Source organism: Ranitomeya variabilis, chromosome 3 (genome assembly GCF_051348905.1).
Source record: "Ranitomeya variabilis isolate aRanVar5 chromosome 3, aRanVar5.hap1, whole genome shotgun sequence".
Lineage (NCBI taxonomy): Eukaryota > Metazoa > Chordata > Amphibia > Anura > Dendrobatidae > Ranitomeya > Ranitomeya variabilis.
Window position 1 is genome coordinate 236,510,948 of NC_135234.1, and position 15,738 is coordinate 236,526,685.

The window sequence follows — 15,738 nt, forward strand, 5'->3', positions numbered from 1 at the left end:
TGATCTCCATCTGATGACCACATGAGGAACACCATGAAGAGGCCTCTGCGAAGGAATGCCACATTGGTTCTACCCCAATATCATGATATGCACAAAAACATAATAACTAGGGTGCAGAAAATGGCAGCAGGTGATCTGGATTGATGAGTCAAAATATGAAATATTTGGCTGTGATATAAGAGGAAGTTTGTTTGCTAATGGGCTGGAGATAAGCACAATAATGAGTGTCTGCAGGATGCAATGAAGCATGGTGGAGGTTCCTTGCAAATATGAGACTGCATTGCAAGAAATTGACTTCGGAATTTGGTCAGGACTAATGGTGTCCTCAATGTTGAGAAATACAGGCAGATACTTTTCCATTATGCAATATCATTAGGGAGACATCTAATTGGTCCCAAATATATTCTTCAGATGGACTTTGACCCGAAGCATACAGTCAATTTTATCAAAAACTTGTCACGAGATTGTCACGTCCTCCTGGGAGATCTGGGGTTAGAATATCATTACGTATTGTTAATCGCAGATCTTCCATTTAACCTGTGTGTTTGTGTCCCACATTAAATGGATTTGGTTTCCTTTGGTGCTGCAGAGGTAAACGACCCTTTCTTTACTGATCAGAAACTTGTAGGTCCATTTTCAGCTGTTTCTGATCTGATCATAACCTCTCCCTATAAAACCTGGCCAGTCCCTCTCTGCATTGCCAGTGAAAAGATTTGCTTCCTAGCTTCTTGGAGACACTGTGCTGAATAGGAGTTTGTTGTTAGTGCTGGAGATTCGTCTTCCTATGTTGAGTGCAAAAGCTAACTAGCTGGAGTGGAGTTGTAGTAGTGATCTTTAGTTTGCTGTAGTACGTGTGTGTTTATCTCCTCGTCCCTATTCATATTTGGTTGGTACATTCCTATCCTTCCCTATATACTTCTCTACCTTTCTGGTGAGTGTTTGTATGTTTGTTGCTTTCTGTTATCCTTGTTTCGGCTTTGTGTCTTGTTTGCCTTATATTTCTGTCCAGGCCTCATGAGGTGGGGGAGGGGACAGATCAGGAGTAGTGATGAGCGAATATACTCTTTACTTGAGATTTCCCGAGCACACTCGGGTGACCGAGTATTTTTTAGTGCTCGGAAATCTAGTTTTTATTGCCGCAGCGGAATGATTTACATCTGATAGCCAGCATAAGTACATGTGGGGGTTGCCTGGTTGCTAAGGAATCCCCACATGTACTTATGCTGGCTAACAGATGTAAATCATTCAGCTGCGGCAAAAAAAACTAAATCTCTGAGCACTAAAAAATACTCTGAGGACACCCGAGCATGCTCGGGAAATCTCAAGTAACGAGTATATTCGCTCATCACTATTCAGGAGATAACAGGAGCACAGTTAGGTCAGAAACCTTCGGGCCTCTCTTCCTTCAAGAGTACCACCGAGACAGGGATAGTAAGGGTCTCAGTTCCTGTGACAGTTTGAGGCCCCCTTCCTTACTGAATACCGTCACAGCATGACAGAAATATCTTCATTGTAGAAAGGAACAAGAAGTCCTGGAAGTGATGATATGGCCTCATCATCATCATCGTGTCTGTCTGGGATTACATGAAGAGGCAGAATGATTTGCTCAAGTTTTCATCCATAAACGATCAGGGGTTAGTTCTCCAAGATGTTTGGAACAACGTCCCAATCAAATTCCTTAAAAAAACCTGTGTGTGCAAGTGTACATTGAGGAATTGATGTTTTGATGCTATATAAAAGTTGCTCACACCAAATATTGATTTCAGATTTTTCATCTGTCCATTCACTTTGCATTTTGTTAATGAATAAAAAATACACTATTAACACTTCTATTTTTAAAAACATTCTTACTTTGTAACATTTTTCCACACCTTCCTAAAAGTTTTGCATAGTTTTTTGTGTACATAATGTATATAGAAAGATATTAGAATGAATCACTTTACGATATTACCATACACAGAGATATTTGAATAAACATTTATTAAACGTTTTATTTGCAGTCATTGATTTTGTAGACTAGGGGATTCATGTAATGCTACAGTGTTGTAGGAAAAAAATATAAATAAACTGAGTCACAGGCAATAGTTTATTTGCTAGTTAATTCTCCTTTATATTACTTTCTCTTCAATTTACTGGTACCGCCGCACCAGTATGTAACCAGTATTTAATAACCATCAGAATTCGCCTATTTTTTTTAATTGAAAAGGGTATATGCTGACAGTCTTCAGAACTGCAGATTTTTATGCTGATTGCGCAAATCCAACTCTGTTGTTGCCCATATCATAAACAGAGTAGTACTGACGGAGGAAGACATCACCCAGAATCCAGAAGGGTTGACCATTTTGAGAAGGCAGATAGGTCACTTCTACTCCAACTGTACAGTAGCCATTATTCTACAAAGAAAGAATAATGTAATGAGAATGGTGAATTGACAAAGATTAATACATTATTGTTTATGAATGTGATATAGACCAGATACCTGGAGAATATAGGCAGAAGGAGGAATGGGGAACTGTACGCCATTGATTGTGAAGCTGATGGTCGGCAGGTTCTGCACATTGTTACAGTTCACCAGATACTGTGATTTAAAAAGCATAATGTTGTTATTGTTTAAATGTCTATGTATGAATGTAATGCAACAGACTGTAAAAACAATCATTTTTATGACCATAATAGCATGCATTAGGGTACTTATTATTACGATTACTGTTAAATTAAGGAAGGGGTTAATGGCTTCAGGCATGCCAAAACTCATGGAGTGTGGTAGTTCTCACTAGAACTCTCTGAAAGGCAAGGGTCACACAACCACCTGAGAAATTCTGACACTGATCAGAGTTTGATCAGAGTGGGATCCGATTTTCTCAAGGTGGAGAGAAAATAATTTCTCCTCCTTATCCATTCAGTCTGTGAAAATTGGACTGCATAGAGATGTCCTCCAATGTCCGACCAATAGACTTGAATAGATGAGTGAAATACGATTCTCAGAGGCAAATTGGACATGGGTACGAATGCTAATGGTGAAAACCATGGATAGCCCTTGTTCAGTTAGCACAGTCATCTGCACGAGCCCAAAGAAAGTCTTGCTAAGGAGTATTAATAAGCTGGGTGGATACAGAAATTATCTTTCCTTATTATTCAGCCATGTATTCTGCTGTTTGCTATTTTGTAAGAAATTAATAAAATGTATGCAATGTTCATTTATATTCATGAATGGTATAAATAAATAGACACTTCAGATATTCTTCAGAGAATCTTGGAAATCACGTCTGTGTATTTCTTGGTCCTCACCGGCACTGAGTGAATCCCAGAAAATGTAAAGTTGAAGTTAGAACTGCTCTAATATTGCACATGTTAAATGAAGAAAATATTTTGCTACATAAAAAGGTTTGTGTTTTTTAACCCCTTTATAAGGTGTAACTAATATTATTTAACTGTAGAACGAAATCTTATTTCTAATCTCTAATCTTTCTTTAAGCTAGTGTATGAGTCTAGGCTCTTATGTGAACTTTCTCACCGCTCCATTCTGGCTTTCTTGGGCTCCCACAGACTGAAGGAATGTTCCCAAAAACTGTTGTGGTATGGTAAGAAGGGCGGTTCCAGTATCCACCATGGCTTGGCAACCCTGACTACACCATCCTGTTGCTTGTCCATTAATGGAAAACCTGTAATATATTAGTTTTGTAATTGCAATACAAGTACAAGAATACATTTGGCTTGAGCAACATACATTTGTCGAAAGACTACTCACGCGTCAACTGCAATCTGCCAGTATAGCTCCTGGGTGACAGGTGCCCAGTATATTTCACCAGAATACAAGTTGTTGTCAACACCACCAAAAACAACCATCCCAGACTGACTGCTAAAAGATTGTAAAGTCATATCAATGTTAAGTCATATCAATGTTCTAATTTCTCGGTTTGGAAGTAATATCAATAATCGAGAGTCAAGACTAAAAATAAATGAGTACACATTTACTAAAACTTACCTACTCATGTAGACACTAAAGATTGGGTAAGTGAGAAGGTTTTGTTGCAGCATGCCCTGCATAGCAGTGGTGGCACCTCCAGAAGAAAGAGAAGGGTAGGCCATTCCAAAAATCCCTTCAAAGCTGGCATACACAAAATTGGTGCCTGGTTCATTCACACTTAGTCCAATCTCTTGGTTTGTGATAGTCAGGCCTTGTACCTACATAAAATAATGTAAATGTATTAATAACACAACAGATAATCTGTAAACACATAGTTTTAAAGGGATCTTGTCAGACAAGTATATTATTGTAGGCGAGTATATTATTCTTTGAAATGCTTTGGTGTTTCAGAGTAAGTATAGTTAGAACATCTGGATGGGGACCATAGCCGGAGACCCAGTTTGTTTCTCCCTGCTCTGCTGCAGGTGGTTGATAGATCTCTCTCCTATATGTTCATATGGAGAGACCTATCAATTACTTGCAGCATCCATGAGAATAGCCGGCAAGGAGTTGGCGCTGGACTAGTTTCATCTCTGCCTACAGCCCTTAGCTGGATCTCCAAAGTTTATTTCCGGCTCTGGTATTTCAGAAAGTAATATACTTAGTTGTAATTGTGTTCCAATTGGGATCCATATTTCTTGCAGAGGCTCACTTTACAGAAGTGTTTTGAGGGGAATTTTTTTCAACTTAATTGTGATTTTCCTATCATTTTACTTTTAATATTTTATTTCTAAAACGGAATAAACTTGGTAAGGTCTACAAGCCAATCTCAAATATGTATTAAAATGAATGTCCCATGTGACAAATGTATATGATGACATGAGCCGAAGCTTCAAGGCACAGTAATGGCCATTCAGTTAGGAGCAGGAAGAAGGTGTGGTGCCCCAGGGTCCTGGTCGTCGCAGTGGTATTGCTTTCCTCTCGGGGAGAGTGATGCTACGTTTGGAGGCAAGGAAGTATAACTGCATCCAGGTATCACAAACATGCAATGCATTTCACACTCCAGGCCACCAGGGGGAGCTTCTGCTCCTATTTATTAGGTCACTCCCCATATAGATATATAACTGGTAGTCTGTAGTTCCTGACAGAGCTCCAGACAGGAGTTCTGTAGAAGAAAGTTCCAGACAGTAGTCTGAGGAGGACAGAAGGTTAACGGAGCTGTGCATGCCCTCCGAGCTGCAGCTTCCAGAAAGAGACATTGGAAGGCAGAATTGTATTGCAGCGAGCGTGAAGGAAGTCGAAGCAAAGAAGAGGATACCAGAAAGGGACCAGCCCCGCTCAGGCTGCCTCCTTCTGAGGTGCAAAATCCCGCTAGCCAGAACACCGAGGGAGTAAGGACCTCTACGCCTTATTTCAGAGACCGGCAGGACAGCTAATTGCAGGCTACCTGTCCGCACCTACACCCAGGAGGCACAGTGACAACTACAGAGCCGGGTTATCTAAGAGACCCTATAAACAGTGTTATGACCTGGGGGTTAAGGAGCCACACTGATATGACCTGGTGGCTAAAAGGCAACATGGGACGAGCTCTGAGGAGGTGGTATCTTTACTGACCGCAGTTCCTAATCCTAACAACAACACTAGTAATAGCCGTGGGATGTTCCTGACTCTCCCTAGACACCTCGTCACAGCCTAAGAACTAACTACCCCTAAAGAAGGAAATAGAAAGCTATCTTGCCTCAGAGAAAACCCCAAAAGGAAAGATAGCCCCCAACAAATATTGACTGTGAGTGGAGAGGGAAATGACGTACACAGGAATGAAATCAGATTTTAGCAAAGGAGGCCAAAACTAAACTAGATAGACAGAATAGAAAAGGATACTGTGCGGTCAGTATTAAAAACTAAAAATCCACGCAGAGTTTACAAAAATGAACTCCACACTGACTCACGGTGTGGAGGGGCAAATCTGCTTCCCCAGAGCTTTCAGCTAGCTTGAATATAACATAATGACAAGCTGGACAAAAAGAGACATAAATAGCTGAGCAATAGAATCCAAAGCAAATGGACAAACAAAGAACTAGCAAAAACTTATCTTTTGCTGAAAAGGACAGGCCATATGAGAAATCCAAGGAGAGAACCAAATCTAACCAAGAACATTGACAGCTGGCATGAACTAAAGCCCAGAGCCAGTTTAAATAACAAATCCAGGCAAGACAATTAGTGAAGGCAGCTGCTACAGCTAACCTCAAGGAGCAGCAGTTCCACTCGAAACCACCAGAGGGAGCCCAAGGGCAGAACTCACAAAAGTACCACCAACAACCACAGGAGGGAGCTCCAGAATGGAATTCACAACAAAACAGGCTCAAGTCACCAGTCATACGGGTTTTGTCCTATCCTATATGGGGGACAGAGAGATTGAAACATCGCATCTGTGAGACCCTTATGTGAAGCCATAGGCAGTAAGAGACTACACCACTGCAGCGCAAGGGAAGGCTACTGATTTCTACCTGGATAAGGGAACTCTGGACTTGCCTCCAAACCAGCCGGACTCTGCCTGCCCTTTGATCTGGTGCTCTGGACTGTGGATGCTGAAGTCTTCAGTAAAGGTAAAGAGACTGCAACCTTGTGTCCTCGTTTTTCACTGCGCCATTCACCATACCACCATCTACATACTGGGAAACCCTGGGGACATACTTTACCTTTGGGAAGGTATACCATCTAGCTGCCATAACATCACCCCAGCGGACTCCTTAAAGCAGCGTCGGTCACCTTGACCGAATACCACAGGTGGCGTCGCAAACATAAACTTTATCCCTTTAAAGACCTTTCCCTTTTACATGGGTGCCCAGGGCCACGGGCTGGGTCACAGCCACCGTGACATCCCACTGTGAAACAGCAGGACCCGGTAGTGAGTACCCTTTGCCCGCGGGGCGACTCAAAGGCATACAGGAAGGCACTCCAGAGGGCAGGGCTTGTCCTTGGAAAAGAAATGTAGATGCAATCCATTACTTACAGATACAGTGTCATATCCAAAGACTCCGGTGAGACTTCCACTGCCATACTGCATGGAAAACTGCTGATTATTGGAGGAGTATGTGGAAGACTGGCTTGGGTTGAAAAGTGGGTGGTTCTCTAACAAAGCAAGATACTTTTATTAGTAAATTACCTACATATGGAGAAAAAAATAACTAAAACTGAAGAAGTATTTTCTAAGATATATTTTGCAAGTAAAATGCATATTGCATTTTTATTAATCTATTAAAACAAGGCACATCAAGGCATTGGGCTATGGGCATGCAAGAAATTATTGTGCCTCATAGCAAAAGTTGAAATTGACTCTACTCTTAAGATTGTAAAACATTTTCTCTATTTTTTTATTCATTTCAACTGTTATTTCGTAAAATATGTTTAACCTTTAATGAGCAGAGAATTTTTGCTTTTTCATTTTTCCTCCCTCTCTTCCAATAGCCATAACATTGTTATATTTTCATCAAAGTAGTGGTGCAAGAGCTTGTTTTACTTTACCATATAATGCACTAGAAAATAGAAAAAAAATTCTGAGTGCTGCGAAATTGCGGCACTGTGGGGTGCCGATTGGCTGCCACGGTAGCTTGTGTCTGCTGAAGGCTTCCATGGCTGCCATGTTGGAGCTGCTATGATAGTCAAATAAAAACATAACTGGTTTCAGAAAAAGGCAATTTTTTTTTTTACAAATTTCAGAATTGTTTCACCACTTAAATAAAAAAAGAAACTAAAACAAGACATTTACAAATTATCTAATGCTTTAATCATATTGACCTGGAATATCTTTAGCATATAGTATTGAATGACGTAAAAACTAAAACCCAAAAATAACTGGCGGAATTGTATTTTTTTGCCATTTCATTGCTTTTGCATTTTTTTTACCATTTTACAATACATTTTATTGTAAAATGAAAGGTGTCATTCAAAACTAGAATTTGTTCTGCAGATAACACACCCTCAAATGGCGATGTGGATGGAAGAATTAAAAAGTTATGGCTCTTGAAAGAGTGGAATGAAAAATCACGCAAAAATGGAAAATCGAACATTCAAGATGGTTATTATCACTACTGCTTGGAAAATACTAATTACTTAAAATTGTTATTAATCACAAGATGAATGTAATATTTAGACATTTTATTCGAACTGAGCTCATTTTTGTACTTTGGATATGATTACCCTATTGCTCCTAAATACTCACGGCAAGCTTCACTCGAGCAGTAGGTGGAAGCAACCCAAAGATTGGATGACCCTGTGTCAAAAAGAACCATAAAGTTTTGCGGTGGTGTTCCGACACTAATTTGTCCAAAGGAACAAGCCTGGGACAGAAGAAACACACACCGTGTTACATTTATTAAGGCAGAAGAGTGGTGGGCAGAGTGTGATGCCATTCAGGAACCAAGACTTTGCTCTACATTGATGCAGGGACAAGCGACTTTGTGGTGTTTCAATATGTAGGTGTTCCCCTAAAATCTCATCAAATTTGATTCAACTGTATAGTAAGTTTTGTGTCACCCTGCATACTATATAGTTTTGGTAACATTGAAAAGTTCCTTTTCCTAATTTTTTTCTTCCTCTTACCCTTATTAGCAAAGTGTATGATAGCGCGTATGCTATGTAAATACTAGTTTACTACACATTATGTATACGTTCAGATGGCCATATGAAAAATTGGGCTGTCTTGTCTGCAAGGTACAGACATGACTGGCTCCGTGTGCAGCGCCGCATGCTCGTCCACATAGCGGATGGGTGCAGTAGCACCTGCTATTTGTATGCAATAGACTGGCCCATATAACCCACTAGTCTGGTGCACAATGGGATTTTTCCCGTGCAGAGTTGAGGTCTGTGTGGGAGATCACGGATATCCTCTATCATATATGCTACAATTGGTCCATGTGTTGAGGGGTGTGCTGCACACAAGAACAGCACTCAGACTGAACATAGATTTGTGTGAATGTGCCCTTATACAACACTAATTTCTTAAAGGAAATCTGTCACCAGGTTTGGCTACCCCATCTGAGTACAGCATAGGGGACAGACGCCCTGATTCTAGCAACTGGGCTGCATGCTGCAGTTTTGCTTTCACTGTTTTACCTTTTGCAGATCCAGCAGTTCTCTAAATATTGAGCTCTATATAGCCCCGCCCACACCACTGATTGGCAGCTTTCTGCCTATGCACAGTGTCAATCGGTGGGGGTGGGGCTATACAGAATTAATGAATATTGAGGACGACACGGTAGAAGTTTTTTTAGTCCTCTGGTGATAATCTCTTGCTCATAAAACAGTGACTTTACCAAAACTTCACTAGGTAGGTAGTAAGTGACACGTCACTGAAATCAGGGCTCTACAGAATGCTGTTCTCAGATTAGGTGAGAAAAACCTGGCTACAGATTCCCTTTAACATAATTGGTAATTTGCTAACATTACCACTCATACAAATACTTACGTCCATGTTCATTGGCTCATAGGCAATTGCAAAGTTATTCCTGTGGTTGAAGCTGTACTTCATGGCTGGATCTCTTTTGTGCGTTTTCGTAAATTGCTCCAGGACGCCTTTTTCCTTCATCGTCTCTCTTATAGACTTGAATCTTTTTAGAGGCACTCTGAGTGATGATAGTGGGGTGGTGAGTACATGGTATTTCACACATAGATAGGTATATACATGTCATGTCATCATTAGTTACAAAAAAGTTATTAAATATTAATATGGCATATGTAAGATTATCCTTGCTCTATAGTGGAGAATGAAACTACTCATTGTCATATTAATTGCATAATTAAAACTGAAGTCATTTTAATTTACTTTAGTTTTTACTACAGCCAACAGAGCGCTGTGTCTAAGGGGCTGATAATGCTGTGAGTTACGGGGGTTTTCCAGTGTCAGAAACCATGCGCCAAAACAATGGCATATTTTTAAAACAACAAATACATATGCAGCGCCCCAGAGACCTGGTCATTGCAGTAACATCGCTCTGCCGCTAAGGGGAGTGATGGTACGTCTGATGGCACTGAAGGAGTTCACCTGACCAGGTATCACAGCCCCCAATACACTTCATAGTCTGGCCTCCAGGGGGAGCAAAGGGCATTATGTATTAGGCCACTCCTCACAGTCTGGTAAAACTGGGGGTTAGATAGAAAGAGAGACAGAAAGCTGACTGGGTTGGAACCAGGCAACATCCTGTGGCAGAGGATGTTGCAGGGGAAGATTCAGGGGGGTCCCTGTCAGGGGTGGGATCCTGACAGAGGCCTAGCGAACAGAAAGAACGTTACGGGACCGCGCCTGCACTTCATCACGGCGGTACCCCAAGAAAGGACAAGAAGTGAGGTTTATTGTGAAGAGTGAGAAACGAGATCAAAGCAACAAGGAGAAAACACCAGTAGGAGTCGTGCTGTAAGATCGAGGCAACATCCTACTGAGGCGTGTAGCTGGTGGCCGGAAACGCCGAGGAAGTACTGGCTCCAAGCCTTACTTCAAACCAACGGCAGGACAGTCATTATAGGCGGGCTGTCTCACCTAAATCACCTAAGCAGACATAGGGGGCAACAGTGGGAGAGGGGTGACTCTAGGGTCCCGGAAGAACTCCAGGCCTACCCGTCATACGGGTGCGTCCTAGCCATATCATCTGGCGGATGGAGAAGAACATCAGAATCAGTTGTGAGGGAACATCAGAAACAGACACAACAGTTGTGAGGACTATCCCGTGGTGCTCAGCAGGGAAGGACTACAACACACAAGCGCTAGAAGGAAGGCACAAATTTCCACCTGCAAAGGGAGCTCTGGAGGTGCCATCGGACCGGCCGGTCTCAGACAGCCCTGTTAACCGTACTCTGGATTGAGGATCCTGAAGCCTTCAGTAAAGAGACTGCAACCCTGTGTCCTCGTTATTCATCGCACCCTGCACCACACATCATCACTCTCAACTTTTACTGGACGCCCCTTAGCAGGGTCACGGACCGGGTCTAGCCACCGTGACAATCCCAAAACCGAGACAGAGAGGCCCGGTACCGGGTATCCCTCGGCCCTGCGACTGTGGGGGCGCTCCACATAGAGTACTCATCATTCTTCTCCGCTGCTCTGGTCTCTGTTTACTGCTTGCAGTGGTGATGACATGACTACGATGCATATTATCGCTGCAGCCAATCACTGAGCATAGCGGCTCATGCCTTCTACATCAGCAGGTCGCTGAGCTCAGTGATGTAATCAGTCAACATTGAGAACATAGTTGCAATGATAACCAGCAGTGATGCAAGGCAAGGTGAGAACTATATGTCTTTTTACATTAGAAGAATTGTTTAGGGTGCACTTTTTTCAGTTGGCTGCAGCAGTGATTTGCACTGTGATCGTGAAGTCACTGCTGCAGCCACTAACCAGAAATGTGAACAGCAGAAAAGAGCGAGCGCAGGACCTGGTGAGGGTGAGTACTATCTGGATTTGTTGTTTTACTAGTATTACAATCTTTCTGGCACAAGATTATTTTATCGTGGACCCACTTGTTTTACTGCCAAGAGATCCGGCTTTGGCTGCAGAAAAAAAGCAGCAATCAACTTTTGAACATAGCTTTGAAGTGTTAATTGTGTCTGATAGATGGAGGTTGAACTTTCTCCATTCAACCGTTCACATTTTATAATTTTGTGAACTAGATTAATTCAACTCAACTAAATACAGATGTGATAGACAGTTTCTAGTAAGTATTTAGAAAATAGAAAATTTCTATATGTATACAAGATTTTCAGAAACTGTTTTTTAACTTTGAGACCGGGTTCACTACGTCAAGCGTTTAACCTTAATGCCTTGCAGCTATCATATCACATGGTCTAGTGCAGCCAATCAGGGGGACTATCATTGGGACTATAAAGGATGAGTGCAGAGCAAGCAACGGTCATTTTAGGATTTTACTGCCTAGGGCTAGGAGGTCAGAGAGCACAGCTCAATCCATATATTGATATAAAAGGCCTAAATCGAATTATAGTGTACTTCTGCAGTTCTGAGGAACCTTTGAAAATGATCTATTATGGAGTCTGTGCATAATAATGCACATATTTAATTGATAGGGAGGTGCTTTTTGGGGGGATCGGTGACCTGTCAGAAACCATATACATGAATACCTAATCAGAAGACCATATGAAGACTCCCCACAGGAGCACCGAAGCACGAGCATATCATTAACCCACACTGAAAATAAAGAGAAATGACAGAGATACTAGAGTCTGCCCGTATGGCAGTGGAAGGTAAAGTACAGGAAACGTTGCCCTGTGTGAACTGTGCTGCTGATGTGAAGAATGCAGATAAGAAGATGTCTCTGTGTTTGAACGGTGGAAAAAGACCTCATCTTGCGAGGCTCATGAATGCGGAGCCAGCACGGCAGCAGCTGAGGGGAATCTGACAGAGCCTGTGAGTGTGCTGTGGTGCATGCTGCACATGCGGTACAAGCGACTTTATTTATCTTTTCATGTACAAGGTGTCGGGGTGCTCAATGACTGTTGCTTAGTGAACTCGCCTACGACTACCATCCCGTGCCACCTTGTTACACTCACAGCATTCAATGGTGTTCAACGGTGGATATACACTTTAAAGTCTACCTATGTCACATTGGTTTGTATTATAGCACTCCAGTAGACACAAGCTATGCTATAATATTTTACTCACACTATTTTAATTTCAGAATCAGATCATTTCAGATAATTGTTTGTGTTAAAAAAGCAACATTTGGGGTAAAATAAAAAGTTTAATTAAGCATGTAATGGATAGTTAGAACATTTTTGGGGGGTGGTTGCCCCATGGCGACGTAAAAAAGAAGACTCCAATGTGTACTGCAGCTTGTGACAGAACTGAAGTGTCAATTTTCTTGTTGCGGAATTTAATCAATGGAAATAAAATATCACTTGCTAATAGAAATGGAGGAAGCAATTCACAGAAGCAGACCAGTAATCTGGGACGGCTGGAAGGGAGGCCTGCAAACCTCCTGGCATTCCCAGCTATTCTTTTGATTAGCCTAGTTGATTTAATGTCATCCGTGTGGCGCAACAAGCTCTTGATATCGTACTAGCCCAGGTAATCAAATGAAGAGTTGGTAATCCCAGGAGGTAAGGAGATTTGCAGGCCTCTCATCCAGCAGTCATAGATTAGTGACTTGGTTGATGGACCAGAGTCCTGCAAATCGATTTTCCCACCTCTACTTACTCTCTAAACTGTGTTTAGTGGAGTGCTGTTCTGTAAACTAATGTGATGTGTTAATACTTAGGGTAGGTAGTGATCAGCTTTCAGGAAACGTGGACACAGAAAATCTACATCACTTTTGTCACCGCCCTGATGAACATATGCCACATGATGGATCTAGATTTTATACTACAAAGATTTAAACTCAACAATCAAAAGATCTAGATACAATATTTAGATAGAAATAAAAAGAATTAACTGAATAGAGTATCAAAAGTAAAATGTATGTCAAAAATGAGGGTATGTACAGACCTGACCAAGCCCTCTGACAGCTGGAGACAAACCAGCGCAAGGATCACCCACTTCATGGTTACTGGCCTAGGGAAACACCGTTTAGGTGTCTTCAGTATATCTTTGAAGTGAACTTGTAAAACAGTAGACTTTGCTTTTTATAACTAAAATCTTTGAAGACCTACGTCACCACTTGCAAAGATTTTCATTTAACCTTCTGCAAATGTTCTTGATAATTGTATTTATTTTGGAGCTCATAAACATTTGCTATCAAAAGGTTCTGTCAATGATATTGTAATGCACTCAGATAATCATTTTTCTAGCATATGTTTCCTCCATTCTCTAGCAAACGAGAATAATAGAAATGTGTATGTACATTTTATGTACATTTAAAATAATAGTATTAATCCATAAATGAACCTTCTTAAAAATAATAGCAAAAATAATTTCCCACCAGTTGGTATCCCAGGCATCCCAGGGACCATGTCCACAGTGACGAAGATGTAGTTAGGTAGTCTGCACAGAATGGAAAAAAACATATCGACATGGACCACTTACATAGGTAACCATGTTGTCCTCTACGTTGGTGCACCCTAATCATAGTGAGTAAAGGTGAAACTGATTAGGAAAAACAAAGATACAAAGATCAGGATAAATATTGCATCCATTCTATCACCATATTATGGTAGATACCAGTTCTGCAGAAAATGTAAGAGATTACAGTGCAGTCAAAAATAGTGAGTTACAGGTGACATTCTTTTTGATGGGGGTATTCACTTTTTCCATATAGCCAGTCAGACATGATGGCTTCAGACAGAACTGCTCTGCAGAGTTTACACCAAAGACACATTTGAGGTCTTGCATTTCTAGCACCATTCCCACCTATTCCCAACCCACACAAACGTTACATCCTACCATCACCTAAATACTGAGCTGCTGCTGTATGGCATGGTAACTGTGCTCCTCTTAGTGCCCCGCACAGTAATAATGCCCTCCCTTTCGACACTTACACATTAAATGTCATATTTGTACTCTCTTGATAGTATAACCGCCGTCTAGAAAATATTAATGCCCTTTTTGAGCAGCATTTGATCAGATTTTGCATCCATATTTACATTCATTGACTATATTTTCAGTTGGGCAAAAATAGCATTGAAGGCAGTTACATATGCAAAAACTGATCAAATATTAATGAAAATATGATGCATCCACTTTATTAACATGTCATATTGCAGATCTGCATTATGACCATGTGTGGAAGTGGACCTCTACTGCTTACAAGTGATAAATGAATTCCATACAAAGCGCTACCACCAGATATTTTATCCTCTTAATATATTGCAATCATCATATCATATAGCACAGTGTACTTACAATTGCTCATTTTAACTTCTACACAGTTACCATAATTCTTCCCTTTTCTCTGCTCTTTGGAGAAACATAAAGTCTCTTGTACCTGCATTTATCATTCCCCTCTTCAACTCCTGACCTACCTGCTCCCTCCTCTCCTGTCACGGACTTTTGCAGTGACTTATGACTCATGCAGGGAAAATTTACCTCCTGTTTCTACATAGAACTTAATTAACTGGGTAGAAAAGCAAAATGAGAAACTGTAAGTACACAATGCTATATAATAATTCTGCAATATATTAATTGGATACAAATTTTGATAGGAGTGCTTCTTTAAGATGAATCGATCTGTATTTATCAGTAGTACTGATAAACTATAGTAGGTGTATCTCAATGGTACCTCCTGTCCATTTTTCCAAGCTACTTTTTGTCACGATTCCTCCTAAGTGTCTGGAAGCAGTGAGTGACAGGTCAGTCATCAAATCTAGGACAGGGGTGTGCTGAGATGTCAGTATGGTGATTGATAGCTCAGTCGTTCAATCAGAGGCTGGGCATGCTGAGCTGTCAGTATGTTGAGTGAGAGTTCAGCTGTCCAATCAGGGCCGGGACATGCCAGGGTTTCCACCATGTGTCTCCTATTCGAGTGATTACCTGGCTGTTTAGTTGGCTCTCTGAGTCCCGTTGGTGCCAGTTGTAGGTTAGCTCAAGTGGTGTGAGCTTACTTTGTTCTCTGTGTTCCTGTAGTAAGACCTTGGACCTTGTCTCTGACCATCCATGTGACTCGCTCTTTTGCCTTGATCCGCCACCTTCCTGGAATTCTGACATTGGACTGTGACCTCACTACGCCATTGCCTCCTTTGTTTATGATCAGCTCTCTTGGTTTCTGCCCCTGGACCTCTTGACTACCCAGCCTCACGTCTTCACCGTGAGTAGTGACTAGCATCACACCCTTTTCACATTTTCCTTTTTCTTTTATACTTATCATATTGAACTTTTCATGGGATTTGAACAT

At 41.3% G+C, this 15,738-nt stretch overlaps 1 protein-coding gene across 3 annotated transcripts; it reads right to left on the reverse strand.

The window, feature by feature from the left end:
- Positions 1 to 1,877: 1,877 nt before the first annotated feature.
- On the reverse strand, positions 1,878 to 15,533 carry LOC143818112 (gastricsin-like). 3 transcript variants are annotated; one of them, XM_077299532.1, is made up of 9 exons: positions 15,378 to 15,533; positions 9,375 to 9,531; positions 8,130 to 8,247; positions 6,921 to 7,039; positions 3,986 to 4,185; positions 3,749 to 3,859; positions 3,515 to 3,662; positions 2,480 to 2,578; positions 1,878 to 2,393 (listed from the first exon to the last, which is right to left on the reverse strand). In XM_077299532.1, exons 2-9 carry the CDS (start codon positions 9,492 to 9,494, stop codon positions 2,241 to 2,243), a joined length of 1,068 nt encoding a protein of 355 aa, XP_077155647.1. In that variant the 5' UTR covers positions 9,495 to 9,531; positions 15,378 to 15,533; the 3' UTR covers positions 1,878 to 2,240. The 3 variants fall into 3 exon arrangements, with proteins under 3 accessions (XP_077155647.1, XP_077155645.1, XP_077155646.1); XM_077299530.1 differs by lacking the exon at positions 15,378 to 15,533 and adding an exon at positions 13,398 to 13,502; XM_077299531.1 differs by lacking the exon at positions 15,378 to 15,533 and adding an exon at positions 13,398 to 13,453 and having other exon boundaries at positions 3,749 to 3,856.
- Positions 15,534 to 15,738: the final 205 nt, after the last annotated feature.